Source organism: Amblyomma mixtum, chromosome 3, assembly GCF_055824585.1.
Source record: "Amblyomma mixtum isolate Tamu chromosome 3, ASM5582458v1, whole genome shotgun sequence".
Lineage (NCBI taxonomy): Eukaryota > Metazoa > Arthropoda > Arachnida > Ixodida > Ixodidae > Amblyomma > Amblyomma mixtum.
In genome coordinates this window covers 192791166-192808550 of record NC_143014.1, presented here as the reverse complement: position 1 = coordinate 192808550, position 17385 = coordinate 192791166, and the positions used below count along the sequence as shown (strand labels likewise).

At 46.9% G+C, this 17385-nt stretch overlaps 1 protein-coding gene across 1 annotated transcript in view; it reads left to right on the top strand.

Annotated features, from left to right (window-relative positions):
• The window catches only part of LOC149353112 (uncharacterized), a 51662-nt gene that overhangs the window by 16701 nt on the left and 17576 nt on the right, over positions 1-17385 (top strand). Inside the window, exons 4-5 of the mRNA XM_089582313.1 lie at positions 3388-3525; positions 13835-13937. Coding sequence (XP_089438439.1) covers positions 3388-3525; positions 13835-13937 — 241 coding nt within the window. The remainder of the gene's footprint in view (positions 1-3387; positions 3526-13834; positions 13938-17385) is intronic.

Below are 17385 nucleotides of genomic sequence, written 5' to 3'. Positions count from 1 at the left end.
TAGGAAAATGATCTGTAATGTCGAGTTCGATGACCCCTGAGTAGGGTGAGGGGGAAATATTGGTAAGAACATGGTCTATTAACGAGGAAGATCCACTGGAGGTACATCTGGTTGCAGCATTTATGAGACATTCGTACCCGAAACCACTTCAATATAGGAAACAACATAAGAGTTTTCCGTATCTATAAGGTTAATATTAATTACTCCAACAATTATAACATTCTTGTTTTCGAAAGATAGTTTATTTAATGTGGCATCTAGCGCTAACAGGAACTCGGGGATTGATGATGACGGGGAACGATAGATGCAGCCGAGTACCTGCTTACGGCAGTCAGCGGAAAAGAGTGAATGATTGGCTTCAATCCAAACTGCTTCGCAATGCGTTGCATTCAGAGCGAGATCTGATCTACGGAGGTATGAAATTTCTGGGGAAATAAAAATTGCAGCACCCCCATAGCTGCTGGGGGCGCACATCTTGGGATGCAGAAGCAGCATCGTCATGTGGAAGCTTTTTTTATTTTGCGAGCTTTCTTTTAAGGTCAGTAAAAAAAAAAGCTACTTTCGTAAAAGGTACCTTGGTGCAAACATTTTGGCCGGCTGTTTTTCAAGGCAGTCTACAATTTCTGCATTAGCACTTTATTCCTGACACCAGTATTTAAAACAGTTGCTGATTAGTCTTTTAATTAAGTTTCCAGAACGAAAAAAATGCTCCTGTCTAGGCCATGCTACTCTCAACAGCACTGAATTGGACTCACTCACTTAGGAATCTCCATATTTTTAAAAATCTTGGTTACTTTTATCTGGGACGTCCTCCGGTATGCAGGGAGTGTCACCTAAGGTTGTCCGCAGTTTTTAAAAATAGACTTTTTCAGGTAGAAGAGCGTTTTTTTTTTTCTGGCATAGCGTTGTCAGTGGTGTAGTGCATCAGAATACAGCTAAGACGTTTAAACTAGCGAGCTAGTTAACTAGTATTGAATATAGTTAACTTTTTGACTACAGTCAATGCCAGATGTATCAAAATCGAACGGGATCGCGAAATAGTTCGATATACAAAGCGTTTCAACATAAAATCTTATCTGAAACATACCGATCGGTGAAAGCGTAGAGTCCGCGCATACAGTAAAAGCTCGTTAATTTGAACTTCACGGGACCGGGAAAAAAGTTCGAATTATCTAATGGCCGTGAAAAATCCGGCAAGAACCATTTGCATTAAGATATATGTACCCTATTTACTCGCGCAAGGAACCCACTCGCATAATGAACCCACCCACCCCTGATTTTTGCCAAAGAATTTGAAAAAAAAAAATGCGTCCCTCCGTTTCGCGCCCTCACGGTCCACAACGCATTTCTTGGCGGTGCGCCAAGATGCTGCCCAGCGATAACATCAGGGTGAGTTTACTTTTGGCGTTAGCTCTAACAAGGGGGGAAGCGAACTTGGCAGAGTGCCAACGCTTGTCTGGTTGTGCAAGCCTCGTTTTCAGTACGTTCGCCTGCCATGGGCGATTGGGGCGGACGCCGCCTACTGCCATTCAATCATTGGAACGCGCGATAGCAGCAGCAAACGCCTTTTGCAGCAGGGAACGATGCTAAAAGCCGGCGCCATGAAGGGAACGATGCTAAATGCTAAAAGCCGGCGCCATGATCGGCCATGATCGCGGCGGACCGCGTGCTTCCGTTGGCGACTGATGGGTGAAAGGATAGACGACACTCGCAAAGAAAAAAAAGTTTTTCGCGCATAATTTGTAGCGCCCGTCCAAAGTCATAGCCTTTCACGGGCGTTGGCTGGGACCACGCCGACAGTACTTATCCGTATTTCCGAATTAACAGGGCTCGAATTGACGAGTATTTAGTTGCGAGTTCCGGAGGTTGCGCGGAAAAGAGGATAGGCAGCCGCCACCGCCGCCGCCAGGTGCCCCCTAGTGCCACCGTTCGCCGTGCCTGTGATGGTGCCACGTAGGCTTTAACCACTCATCCACAATTTTATCTGGTTCCATCTTCTGTCCCCGTTTAGGACTTGCGCAGCCTCTAACTATGCGGAGATGCTTTTTTTTTTTTTTTTGGCCACGTGCTGTGCGCCAAGCCGCACAGGCGCGGCGGTGCGTAGTTCGAATTATCCGTAGCGGAACGGACTCGCGTTCGAATTAACGGGCTTTTTTATACACGGATCTCTATGGAGCTTGGCCGGACCAAGCAGAGTAGTTCGAATTATCGAGGTTCGAATTAACGAGCTTTCACTGTATTTTTATTTCCGTGGGCCTAATTTTCGGCTATGTAGCCTCTGACTGGATCTATTTATTCACGGAAGCCTAAAAAACAAAATAAAAGTGAAAGCGAAGCGGCCACGCTACTGCCTGAAAGGCACTCCACGTGTTAGTTGACTCCTACCGTCTGCGGCGAATTAAAAAAAAAAGTTGGGAGCCGGGATGCTTAATCCGATTTAAATTATGGAAATCTGCCACACAGGACAACAATTCGAAGTTTCTTAGAATGCTCGGAACGTGTAGATCGAGTTCCCGCGGTAAAAAGACGAGTTCAGATTCCTCTTTAGTGCACCTTTAAGTACACCCCATGTTCAGTTTGTCGCGTTGTTTTACTGCACTAGCACTGCCAGCAGGTGCCTAAGGCCATGCAGCCAACTCGGCTCTGTGAGCAAAAAGTGGTTGCGTAAGTGCCGCTAGGAGAAACCCCTTTGCACGGGGGGGGGGGGGGGGGGGGTAGCTTTCCCACAGGTCCTATCGAACTTTGGACAATTCCTGTAGACTCAGTAAGCTGGCTTTCCCTCAGCACATCTCTGGAGGCATCGGCTATTTCACATTGTTTTCATTGTCTCTGTGTGTGCGCGCGATGGCAGCCCGGAAATGGCTGGAGCTCTCCTTTTCCATGAAACTAGAAATATCAAGCTTGTTGAATGAGATGAGAAGAAATCCGAAGTCACCTCAGCATATACAAGATTCAGAGAAGCACGCTAAGCACCATTTTGAAAAACAAGGCTAACATTTGGGCTAAAGCGGAGAAGAGACCTGGCAGAAAAAGCAAGTCTCTGCGATGCTTGCAGAACGCGCTTTCAGTTCTGGTAACCTACAGGTCACCGGAACAATTGACAAATAGCCCATGACAGTGTTTCTCTTCGCAAACTCCTTGTTGTGTATCAGCTTGCTGAGGCACGCTTGGAAGTTCAGTGATATTGCTCCTGCTTTTATGGCTGCTGTTTGTTTTTGTGTGACATTTTTCATGTTATGTTTTTTGGTTGATGGCTTTGGAAAACCTCAGGGCAGTGTGCCTGGTAGCAGTATTTGGAGATGGTGTGGCTGGAAGATTTTGTAGTGGCCGAATGCAGGATATTTAAGCTTATGGATCTCTGACGCTTCTGCTGTTTTTACTTCCTAGGGCTTCTGAGGAAGCTGGCAGAACAACCCCAACATGACCCGCAGGCTTTTGCGTCAGAAGGGAAGGTTTTGGTGAATTTCTTGGATGCTGTGTTTTATCACAATAAGGGACTTCGCCGTCAGTATGCTAACCCGGATGGTAAGCATCCTACTTTTTTATACTGTTTGAATTTATTAGCACTCCATTTTTTATGGCTTTTTCAAATGAACAGTACAGGTGTTCAAAAATCAAATGTGTGGCTGTGAAGCAAATCTGAATGCTAATAAAAAGTTGCAGTGAATTGAATAAAAATTTTACCAGCTCAGACATTAAAGGTGCACTGAAGAGGAATCTGAACTCGTCTTTTTGCTGCGGGAACTCGATCTACACGTTCCTAGCATTCTTAGAAACTGCGACTTATTGCCCGGTGTGGCCGATTTCCCTAATTAAATCGAATTAACGTCCGGCTCCCGCCTTTATTTTTTTAATTCTGCCTCGTACGATGGGCGGAGTCGACCGACGCGGGGAGTGCCTTTCACCCAGTCCCGTGGCGGCTTACTGCTCTGCCATCGGCGGAGTAATACGTAGTAGTCCGTAGAAGCAAATAGTCCGCGCGTATTTTTATTTCTGCGGGCTTATTTTGCCGTTATATTATCTTCAAATGAAACTATTTATTCACTGAAACCTAAAAAACAAAATGAAGCGAAAGCAAAGCCTCCACGGAGCTGGCTGAAAGGCACTCCCCGCGTCGGTCGACTCCGCCCACCGTACGACGCAGAATTAAAAAAAAAAGACGGGAGCCGGACGTTAATTCGATTTAATTAGGGAAATCGGCCACACAGGGCAATAAATCGAAGTTTCTAAGAATGCTTGGAACGTGTAGATTGAGTTCCCGCGGCAAAAAGACGAGTTCAGATTCCTCTTCAGTGCACCTTTAATGTTGATAGGGTTTAAAAATGACATGCTCTTTCACAAAGCGTGGCTATGAAAATAAATATATATTGAACACAGCATTTTACCTGTCATCATCAAATCTTTATTGATCATATAACATGGGTACAACTTGTACAGTTATGTAGTGTGTTGAATAAAAAAAGTAATGTGGCAATTGACCTAGTGCTTGCATGACAAGCTTACAGAATGTTGTCATGAAGCATTGCATACTTCTCAACATGTTCTGTAAGTAGAGGTGTTATTCTGCTCGTCGCAGTTCAGACAGAAAATTTTCTGTCTACTCCCGCTGAATCTATCTGCTGCCGAATGGATTTTGCTCAGGTACATACACAAATTCGCAAGCAGTGCACTCTGCAATGCCCCCAATGGAGGAAGAGGGTCTTGGACGCAAATTTTTGTTAATAATGTAAACTATAAAATCTTCAGGGAACATGTATTTTTGTGTGCTCTGCTGCTGCAACAGCAGCACCAGCACCAACCATTTAATTTCATGTACAAAAAGTCGTAATGCGCTTAAGTAACCTGCTATGTAAGGTTTTTGTTGTTAGCTTTTAAGAAAATATGGTGCAGGAAACTTTCTAAAATCAAGGTCTGTTTTAGTTCTTACCCAGTTATTATAATGCAGAAGTATTAGTAGTCCCATTACGAGAAAAGGCAGCGGCACATGCGTGTGCGTGTGCATGCATGTTCTCGCAGATGGTACAGAAAATACCAGCGATGATAAGAAAAATGGGTGATGTCATCAAGTGGTCATAGGATGCACACAGCAAGCTGAGCACTGCCACTGCAGACAATCCAATACATATAATTTGTCTATGTATACACCCCACTGGCCAACCTCCATGTCACACCAGTTTTCCCGACAACATTCGTACCAAAATTGTGATGCAGCCGTTTGTCGTACACTGTTCTGGATGGTGTCATATGATTTCTCATTGCATATAGCTTAGATGTGCTTGTCAAGTTAGAGGCTAGCTAGCGACCGGGATTTGAATAGACAACATGTGCACCTTCAATTGCATGCCTTCTCAGACTTTCATATCAAAATTGTTGTGCAATCATTTGTCGTACAGCGTTCCGGGTGGTGTCATACGCATATGTGTGTGTGTGTGTGTGTGTGGGTGGGTAAGTGGGTGGGTGGGTGGGTGGGTGGGTGGGTGGGTGGGTGGGTGGATGGATGGATGGATGGGTGGGTGGATGGGTGGATGGGTGGGTGGATGGATGGGTGGATGGATGGGTGGATGGATGGGTGGGTGGATGGATGGGTGGATGGATGGATGGGTGGGTGGATGGATGGATGGATGGATGGATGGGTGGGTGTCAGTGCACCTAGGAACAGTAATGCTTTTGCATTCCCATACGTAAGCAATCTTAAGTGTCTCTGCCATTTGACATGGCGTTGTGCAAGAACATGTGTTCATGCATTGTTGACTCCTCCTTTCACACAATGTAATGATGTAAATAAATTTGTAATGAGATTTTTCTGCATAATTTCTGATTTTTTTTTAAAGTTGCGCGCTTCATTTGTGGGAGTTATTTAGCTGCCCTTTTTTTATTGATGTGACCTTGTGAACATGTATAATTGGAGGATGACAGATAAAATGAAGTTTAGTATTAAGTTTAGCTGCAGTCGTGCGGGCTCATGTTTTCTGTAATGTTCTCATCTACTTTTATGTTCTTCAAGACACAAGTTCTTCACTATATGAAAGCATGCAGAACAGCAAATGGGAGGTTTTGCAGCCCGGTTTTGTTTTTACTAACTTTACCTGGAACGTCCTGCACCACACGGCTTTGGTTTGTTACATTGATCATACTTACTGAAATAGTGTTATACTCGTGCTACATGGGTACGTTCGAATGGCATTTGAAACTTAGAATGACATTCAGACTCGACACATTCCCACAGTGCTACATGACAGTTTCCAAGCACATTCGAAAGCTTCAACATTCACTCACCCTATTGCAATGGCGCTGCTGGCATCAAGTTTTACTTTTGCCCATTCACTCGTTTTCAGTGTGTACAAGGACGCAACGACATGGTGGTCTTAGCGGTCACACTAGACAGACAACAACACCAGCACAACTAAAAGCCGCGTACCATTGTAGTGTTAAAATGTTTTTTTAGACTAACGACATCCACAGATGAGGTTGGCGTAACATCTCTTTTCATGTCCTCAACAAATCAGCGGCTGAGCAAAAACTTCACGCTGATGAGGTGATGGCATTAATATATTAGCACTTGTCTCTACCTTAGCCGCATTAAAAATGAGTGAAACTAGAGGCTGTCTACTTCATCACTTATCAGCGATAAATGCTTGCCAAGTTCTTAAATTTTAATCCATGACAACTAGGCCTAGCAAGCCCGCAGGGTTGGTGTGTGCAGTTTCGGCAATTGAGGAGAACGAATTCACAAGTTTTAGTGAATGCAAATGTTCAACAAGTGTACCGTATTTACACGATTGTAGGTTGACCTGTTTTTTTTTATTTGAAAATCCGAAGTGGGGAGGTCTACTTACAATCGTAACCAAAGCATGCCACCATAAATGAAAGCGAGACAAACGAGATATCAGGGATGCTACAGCATGGTTGCATTTTTGCTGTGGGGCTCCGTCCCATATCCCTCATGATGCTGGCCTTGAGCAGCTGCTCTGTCAACGCGCAGAACCTGCACCTCGTCCCCATGCGCAGCGGTCGATGGCAGCTGTGGATAAGCGGCGAACTAGTACCCCCCGCCCTCCCGGCAGCATGGCAGCCCGATAACGATATCGCGTTCTACTCTTAAAAACGCGTAAGCGTCCTCCAAGTTTTTCTTTTTTTTCCTTTTTTTTTATTTAACTTTCAACTGCTCTTTCGACGCTTAAGGGAAAGGCCCGCTGTTTCATTTGCGGCAGCACGACCACCACTGTACCGCCACTCAGAACGGCAACGGTGTTGGCGAGTGTCAGTAGCTGACGGAAGAACCGACATCGCTCGTGCGTAGTCTCTCTTTGGCTTTGATATATTTGACCCACCTCGTTTTACCAGTTTTGAACGTAGTGCTTCGTCAGTCGTTATTTGTGCTCCGGGCTTGGTAAGCGTCCGGCGCTCATTCATGGCTACATTCAAGATGGCTGTCATTCTTTACACTGAAGAAACAAACTGCGCGGGGGGCCACAAGGTCGACGCCTCGGAACGGGTGATAAAGGTGTGGCGGCTGCAGCAAGGCAAAAATTTCAGTTGTTCCACGTGATTTCGTGATGCGGCTATGCAAAGTGCGAGATTTCGCTGGACGACTGCAGCAGCGATCACGGCGACAGCGCTAGTGAGGACAATGGCATAAGTGTGGACGAGTAGTCCAGTGACTAATACATTTTATTTTTGGAATGTGCCCACTTGCAGCAGCCGATGGTGTCTGAAGATAAGCGGTGATAGCGTCTGAGGTTAAGCCACGGCAGTCAGATAATTCTGCTATTAAAGGGGACTCTTAAGGGACCTCCAAGTTGTTTTTTTGTTTCCTGATATGAGATATGGGAGGGTCGACTCACACCCGAGTCGACTTACAGTCATGTAAATACGGTAGTTTTGACAACAGTGACCTGAAATCGACTACTGCTTACATCAAAGGATACGCTTACCATGAACGGGAAGCCTTAGTATGACCCAGACTGCTAAGCTTACATGCAAGCGACTGAGCAGTTTGAGCGATTGCGTGGTGCATCGCGGCTAAAGTTTTCCAACTGGTTGGAACCTCGTCGCTCTGGCCACTGAGCTGCCACGACGGCTCAAGACAGGTTTTTGCGCCGTGACTGCAGGAATCGCGACCATTTTCGCTTGCATGAGAAACAGGCTTTAGGCGGCCAGCAACAGTCGTTGCCATCACTAGCTTGTGAATAAAAAATTTGTCTTTTTCAATTAACGCAAACTGTCACCGAGCATACCTCTGGATAAGGTGATTTAATATGAAGTACTGGTCACATCGGAGGAAGCAGGGACGATTAAAAAGAAGCGCCAGTTACATGCAATGTAAGCGAACCGGCTATCGAGTGTTTACCAGGTGGGCAATCACGTTGGCGCTTCCTGCGTAGCTGTCGCACTGCTTAAACAAGCATGGGTACAACCGATACAAAAGAGGAGACATTATTGAATATAATTGAAGCACAGATTGTGTTTTATGTCATGCAGACGAGCACTAGCTGCTTGTACACTACAATGTAAACGAGTACTGGAGTGCAGTTGTGTAAAAGAGTACTGGAGTGCAGTTGTCCTCATCGGTACACTCCTTGGGAAATTGCACGCTGACACGGTTAATGCTCAGTGGTGTACTATTATTTTCAAGCACTCATTTAGCGAGTACACAAGCTATTACATGATAGCGTAAGGAGCTTGTTATTACACGATAGCGTTAGGGGGATTCACTGAAATGAAACTGGCCGGCACTTTCGAACCCAGGCAGTCTGTGTGCGATGCGGACACACAGCATATACACCACGAAGGGTTGTTGGTTCAAGTGTGGTTCAAGTGAATGCATTGTGGTGTGTCTGACTTAGTAATGCGTGTTCGAAGTAATTAAAAATATAAAAACAAATAGATATAAATATGCGAATCAGGCATAGAATGAAAAAGCGATGTTATGGTGCTTCATTGTGCGTGTAAATACAGTAGCCGACGGGTAATTCGGACTCCAATAATTCGGACTTGTAGGATATTTCGGACTTCAGTGAGGCACCGTCAGTCACCCCATAGAAGCGCATACATATTCGCGACGAATATTTCGGACTTTAAAAGTCTGAAAGTTCGATTTTTCGGACTAATTTACGTCGCCTGCAGGCCAAAATCTGCCATCTTATCGGCTTTTCGCCGGCGCAACAGGCACCATCTTGGATTGAGGTGGATTGGCTCTGCAGTTGGATTGGCTTGACATGGTTTCGGTGCCCCATTTTTGCCAGTAGAGGTCCCTGCAATCTCTGCCACTTCAAGGTGGCAGTCGGATTGTCATCGCCGTCAACCTGCTTTTGTCGCCAACGCTGACGCGGGCAGCGATCGCTCTGTGCTTTGTCTCATACGTTCGCCATTCGCCGTGTTGTCACATGAGTTTCTCCGACCGCATCAACCGAGTGGCGCGCCGTCAATCCTTTGGCCGTTTTGTGATTGCGTCCGGCGGTTCCACCGCTCTGAACGAAAAGTGCCTCATTTTTGCGTGTTTGACGAGCGATGTGGTGCGCACTCGGGCTGTGGACAACATGGCCCCGCCGGTGCTGCCGGGTCGTCAAAGAAGCGTGGGAGCTATTCTACTATGACCCTTGAGAAAAAGGCAGCGATCATAAAGCTAGTGCTGAGTGGGTGAACGCAAGCTGACGTGGCCAAGGAGTTCACACTGTCGAAGCAAACTATTTCGGATTACGTGAAAAATAAGAAGATTTTTTCCGCCTTTGAGGCGTCCCACAACAGCAGCCAGAAGAACGACAGGAAAGGCGACCACACCGAATTGGAGAAGGCTTTGCTACTCTGGCTTAAAGCTGCTTTAGCGAAAAACCTTCCAGTGTCGGGTGACACGTTGAAGGAAAAGGCAGAGACCCTGGCCGTGAAAATGAGGATTGAAAAATTCAAGCTCACGGATGGATGGCTCCGCGGTTTCAAGAAGAGACACGGTGTGTCTTTTAAGAAGATGTGCGGGGAGAGCGGAGCGGCCAACCCAGTCACAGTAGCAGACTACCGTCAGACGAAGTTGAAGCCTTTGTTGAGCCAGTACAGCCCAGAAGACACCTTCAACTGTGACGAGACGGCCTCTTTTTCAAGATGTTGCCTGACCGCACCCTCTCTTTTTCGGGTGACTCCTGTTCAGGGGGCCGCCACAGCAAGAAAAGGATTACAGTAATGGTAGGTGCAAATGCCACTGGCACTGAGAAGCTGCCACTTCTTGTGATAGGCAAGTCCAAGAATCCTAGGTGTTTTAAGGGCGGGAAGAACCTTCCCGTGTGGTACTGCAGCAACTCCAAGGCATGGATCACTCATGCATTGTTTGAAGATTACGCGCGTCGACTCGACCGAAGTTTCGAGCGGCAGGGGCGACAAGTTATTATTTTTGTTCATAACTGCGCGGCTCACGGCACCATCGACAACCTGAAAGCCATTCGGCTCGAATACCTGCCACCAAACACCACTAGCGTGCTCCAACCAATGGACCAGGGGGTGATACATACATACATACATACATACATATTTATTTTGTCATATTTACACATGGAAGTATGTGTGCCCGCGGAAGCGCAAGACGGGGCGCTTGTGGGCGGGCCACGGCAATCAAACAAAGTGCAGACTCAGTACAGACAAAATTACATGGTTTGCAATATCTCTCTTATCAAAAACCTTATCAAGAGATCAAAAACCTTAAGGTGCATTATCGGACCCGTCTTCTGCGGCGCGCAGTCCTTTGTTTTGACAACGGGAAAAAGTACGCCACGGATCTTTTTGCGGCGGTTAGCATGCTGGCTGACGCGTGGAAGGCAGTCAGAGCGGAAACAATTGCTAATTGCTTTAGGCACGCTGGATTCTCCGCCGATGAAGTCGATGTCGTAGAAGACTGCAACGATTCTGAGGATTTGACTGCAGACAGTGGCGAAGGCCTCATCGTTGACCTTCGCGGGAACGGAATGGACATTCCAACGGGCTCCACGTTTCGCGAGTTTGTTGAAGTGGATGACGGCCTCGATATGTGTGCGGACCTCATGGACGACGAACTTGTACGCCAGGTTCTTCAACCTGAAGATGAGTCGGACTCCGACGACGACTTGGGCGGCCTACCACAGCCATCGGTTGCACAAATTGCGAACGCTGTGAACTTGCTGTCTAGCGTGTACAGCGAAACCACAATTTTGGCGCAAATACAAGCGCAAATCGTCGCCAGCAAAAGAAATTTGCCTCAAGGTAAAATCAGCGACTTTTTTAAGCCGATTTCCTCTGAATAAAGTGATTTTTTTGTACTTCACGGATTTTTCGGACTGTTCGATTATTCGGACCATTTTTCGGGTCCCTTCAAGTCCGAAAAAACGGTCGGCGACTGTATGTAATGGCGTAGTACGTCGTTCAGTGTAACCTAGATTGTGATTGGTAATCGATAATTGTGATTAGTGATTGAGGTGAAGGTGGTATCACGTCTACTCTAAAGGCCAACCGAGTGAAAAAAAATCATTGGGAATTCCAGTTGGAACCAACTGATTTTTGGGCACCATTGGAACCAGTTGTCGTTAAACCAAATTGGAGTCAATTGGCTTCACATCCAATTGGTTCCAATGGTCTTAATGGTGTCCAAAAATTAACTGGTTCTAGTTGGAACCAACCGAGTTTTCTCTCAGGACTGCAGGGGGCACTGCTTTATGCTCACATTTCAAGGAGTTCAAGGGAATTGAAATCATACAAATTCAACACTATTAGAGAAACAAATCCAAGCAAGCAAGCCTGCATCACAAAGGGACATAATATATATATATATATATATATATCTACAGAACACACTTTTGCTCCCACTTATATACTCCACCCCGCCGCGGTGGCTCAGTGGTTACGGCGCTCGGCTGCTGACCCGAAAGACACGAGTTCGATCCCGGCTGCGGCGGTTGAATTTCGATGGAGGCGAAATTCTGGAGGCCTGTGTGCTGTGCGATGTCAGTGCACGTTAAAGAACCCCAGGTGGTCGAAATTTCCGGAGCCCTTCACTACTGCGTCCCTCATAGCCTGAGTTGCTTCGAGACGTTAAACCCCCATAAACCAAACTTATATCCTCCATGCACAGGACCTTCCTGCTGGAGCCAGTGCCGCTTGTTAGTTGAGTGAAGATATTTGTTTTATTCAGGCTTGTGGGATGGTGGAAATGATTAAAACAATTGCAGCAGATAAAGCTGCATATTTCTTTTTACAAAAACCTAATCAGTTCACTGTTCCGTGTTAACAGAGAGCAATATGCAGGTCCCAGCCAAGCCAATCAATGGCTTGGCATTCCAACTGGAAACTTTCCAATTGTGTATTTGGAACCAATCGGAATTAACACCCAGTTGGACATTTCTATTAGCTCACTTGCAATTCCAGTTGGAGCTTGCCATTGCTTGCAAATACACTCCTAAAAAATTTCTAATTGCAATTTTTCAGTTGCATCTTGACCAATTTAACTTTTTTGTACAATTTCCAGTTGGTTCCAGTTAGAATCAGCTGGAAATTCTATTGGCCCCAGTTGGTTCCAAATAGAACCAACTGGAAATTGTTCCATACACCAGTCAAACTGGGCAAGATTTTCACCTGACACTCAATTTTTTTTTTTGTTGTTTACTGGTATACCGTATGGAATCTCAGGAACCATTTGGAATGTCCAACTGCAAATTCCTGTTGGTTCGTAACATTCCGAAATTTGGTGTCATCTCTCCCAACTGGATTATCTAAATGGGCGACACGACACCAATTGGAACCTTATAATCAATTGGAATAGCCAGTTGGAATCTGCAAAACCAGTTGGATAATCCAACTGGACCAACAAATTGGATTGTTATTTCCTGTTGAATCCAATTGGGTCCGATTGGATCTCCAATCAGACCCAATTGGATCTCCATTTGGATCCAATTGAAATTCCCAATTGATCCCAGTGGCTTTTTTTTTTTTTTTGACTGGGAAGCATAAGCATCCTAATTTTTTCTAAACAAGCAGAAGAAAAGAGCGAGCTGTAGATATCGGAATCAACAGCCGCAGAGCCGAAGTAGTCGCGCGGCGGGGCTGTGGGCGGGGCAAAGTCACGGCGATGGCTATTGGTTGGTGCGAGCTGTGTTCACGTTAGGAAGGCATTCCAAAATCTGGAATGTCTCTGTAGTGCTTTGTCGACTCGGGTCTCATCTGAACCAAATGCCGTTGAAAAACTTCGTGTCGCAGCATAAGTTCAGCAGTCGAGTCGGATGACATTCGGTTGGAAAGCATTCGAAATGCCCGTGTAGCAGGGGTATTAGTTGTAATGAAGGGTTAACTGCATGAAAGGGTAAGAAAAGCATACGACACTTGGAAGTGCAGACTGTCAACTTTATTTTTCAAGGAAATGCAAGGCGTATTTAAGCGTTCTCTGTGGTGCACTGATAACTTGCCAAACACCTCATACACATGATAATCTATGGGTTTTGGCTATCTTCATGAAAAACACTGAAACATGAAGCGTCGCAAGCAAAGCTATCACTGGGCCGGCCCTCACAATCATGTAGATAGTTGTGTGCAATAAGAATTCTGCTTGCAGTAAATACAAACTTCGAAGAGCTAAAAATTAGTATCAAAGGGTGCTTTTAGTCAAACTTGCGCTTAATATAGTATGAAATTTGCTTATTATATTTGTTTTATGTACATGCATCAGCCACAGCCCATCATTTTGAGACTTTAGAAATCTTTTTCATCTAGTTTGTTCTATATAAATTGCAGAGTGGTTGTTCTGTGAGTGACTACTAGTTTGCTAACCCTTGTCCTTTGAAATTTTTTCTTCTCTCTTTATGTTGCACTCTGCATTGAACTGTAGATGTTGCACTCATCATGAAGATTCAGGAATGTCCATTATCAGACAACTTCAGCCATGCTGTTCATCATTGCTTGGAGACGTTGGGTCATCCTCGTGGATTCGGGTTTGTATATTATATATGTATTAACGCGGCAATATGTATTAAGGGGTGTGCGAATATGCGTATTCAAGAAATTGATATTCGGGAATTTGGAATAATCGAAAGTTTTCTAATATTCGCCTGCGATCGTATGCCGCACAGACTTTCATAAATTCGACCTTGGCAAAACCACAATATCGGGGCAAATTATCCAACAATTGAGTTTTAAGTGCTAGGAAAACAATACAAATTCGTTCTCCTCGGTTTTTTCTCCGGCGTTTACCGCGTGGGCAGACCTCGACGCACGCTAAAGAACCGCAGGGGGTCAAAATTTTTTCAGAGCCCTTCACTGCAGTGGCCCACATAGCCTGAGTCGCTTTGGGACATTAAACCCCAATGAACCATAAACTGATCGCATTCGGCCACTGGTAGGCGTGACGTTCCACGAAATTCCGCTAGTGGGCTTTCCCACATATGACACCTGATGTGAACAAGATGGCTGACTACCTGCTTCGAACAATCATAGCGAGAGGGCACGCTGTTTTTTCTTTGATCCCTCTATAATGTGTTACATGCTGTCGACACACATGGCATTCATCTTGTAGCCTTCATAACTCTCCTAGCATGAGGTCCTCCATTTGTTTTGGTCAACTACGATATGTGGGAAAGCTCACTTGCGGAACTTTGCATGAGGCTTCCAAAGGGGCAAGTTGACTTGTCACAACAGGGCAAGCGATGGTGTAGAAATCCTGCCTATTACATGGCGTATTGTGACCCGCGCACCTCTTAAGTGGGCATAATGGCAACCGTGACAACAGCTGGAGGGCCTCTGTTGCCAGGCCAAAAAAGAGCCTCACCACATAGTTTCGGTTTCTGGCTTCGCTGCTACCCCGTGCCAGTTTGGGACGGCGACTGGTGTGTCGCTGGTCATTTATTTTTCCTTTTTAGAAGCAGTCTTGCCATTCCAATGCCAATGTGCATTCCCCTCCCTTAAGTCCGCGTTGTTCTTACAGCACACCGGAACTGTGCACTCGTCACGGGCTCTTCGGTGTTTGTATGATGGAGCCTCCTCGGAAGGCTTCACATCATTTTTGGCATTGGGGGGGGGGGGGGGGGCATTTTATAAATTGGCCTTCACCTAATCCGGTCATTTCTTCTGGTGCCTTGAAATCTAAATTGCTAAGGTTTTACTAGCCATCATGCTATTTTTAGTTGTCAGTCATATGTCATTTCATAGATTTCATTTTGCACGACTACATTACAGGTTGCGCACTGCTATGCTGTCTAATCAAATAGTGAACATTTCTGAGCACATCATTTTTTTTTTTTTTTTGTATGATGCTGAGCCAATTTAGTTTTTATTTCAGTTGCAAAGACCATACACTCTTCTGAAAAAAAAAAAAAGGAGGGGGGGGCAACAATATTTGCCTGTTTATCTTAAGATTTTTTCTTACTGAACAATATTCGATATTCAATTCGATATTTCAAGCCATATATGTCAACATATTGTTACGGGGATGTTACGGCGGTAAGTCTGTGTTGGCGGCTGCTCTGAGATGGCCAGCACTCAGCTCAGACACCGAGGGCCCAGCTACCAACTGTCAACGTCGTCGTCGTTCAGCGCACCGCCACTTCTTCGTTCACGGTCCATCGGTAACACTATCCCCCTCGGCTGAAGGCAACGTCCCGGTGCGTGTTAGGCGTGCGATGTCGATGGTGGGTGATAGGGCTTGAGGCAAGCTACATGAACGACGTCGGACTTCAGTGGAGCGGACGTCGACTTTGGGTGCAGCGGCGTGATTTCATACGTGACGTCGGTCACTGCCCGTAATACACGATAAGGACCTGTGTAGCGCGGCAGAAGTTTTTCACATAACCCCACACGACGGGATGGGAGCCACAGCAAGACGAGAGATCCGGCAGGGTAGCGCACATCACGGTGCAGGCCATCGTAGCGGTGTTTTTGAGCCTCTTGGGAGGCGGAGAGCTTGTGACGAGCAACCTGGCGGGCGGCGTCTGCTCGGGCGATAGCGTCATGCGCATATGTAGTGACAGGGCCGGCTGTGGGCAGCAGAGTGTCGAAGGGTAGTAAGGGGTCTCGTCCAAAGAGAAGATAGAAGGGCGAGTAACCAGCGGTATCATGGCGCGAAGAGTTGTAGGCGAAGGTGACAAAAGGCAAGCTTATGTCCCAGTCCCGGTGGTCGTCGGATACATACATGGCGAGCATGTCTGTAAGCGTGCGGTTGAGACGCTCCGTTAGGCCGTTCGTCTGAGGATGATAAGCAGTGGTGAACTTGTGACGAACGGAGCACGAACGAAGGATTTCGTCAACAACTCGGGAGAGGAAGCAGCGGCCACGGTCGGTAAGGAGTTGACGGGGAGCGCCATGGTGTAATATGACGTCGTGCAGAAGGAAGTCAGCGACGTCAGTGGCGCAGCTGGTTGGTATGGCGCGAGTGATCACGTACCGCGTGGCATAATCGGTGGCGACGGCAATCCACTTGTTCCCCGAGGAGGACTCCGGGAAGGGCCCAAGTAAATCTAGCCCAACACGAGAAAACGGGTCGGTCGGGATGGGAATCGGCTGCAGGTGTCCAGACGGCAGGACAGCGGGCTTCTTTCGGCGCTGACAGACGTCGCAAGCGGCAACGTAGCGTTGGACGGAGCGGTACAGACCAGGCCAGAAGAAACGCCGGCGCACGCGGTCGTACGTACGGGAGACACCAAGATGACCAGCCGTAGGTGCGTCATGCAGTTGTTTGAGGATAGTGGAACGTAGGTGTCGGGGAACAACGAGCAAGTGCTCAGCGCCATCAGGTCGCATGTTGCGGCGGTACAGCGTGTTTCCGTCGAGCAAAAACCGGGCCAGAGAAGTGTCGCGCCGGTCGGTGCTGACGCGGTCGATGAGAGAGGTGAGGGCGGGATCCAAGCGCTGTTCGTCGGCAATGTGGGAGAGGTCGGAGATGGAGAGGACACAGGCATCCGACTCACAGTCTGTAGAAGGAGGATCGACGGGATAGCGTGACAGGCAGTCTGCATCTTGATGAAGGCGACCGGACTTGTGAACCACGGAAAAGGTGTATTCTTGCAATCGCAATGCCCACCGGCCAAGGCGGCCAGTAGGGTCCTTGAGAGAGGAGAGCCAGCACAGGGCGTGGTGGTCGGTGATAACAGTGAATGGGCGGCCAAACAAGTATGTGCGGAATTTTCCAATGGCCCAAACAAGAGCCAGGCACTCGCGTTCTGTGATAGAGTAATTCTTCTCGGCGGAAGAAAGAAGACGGCTGGCGTACGCAATCACGCAGTGCTGGCCGCGTTGTCGCTGAGCAAGGATGGCGCCAATTCCGTGACCACTGGCATCAGTGCGAAGTTCAGTCGGGGCAGACGGGTTGAAATGGGCCAATACAGGAGGGTTAGTGAGGACGGCGATAAGGCTGGAGAATGCAGTAGCCTGATCTGGGCCCCAGGAAAA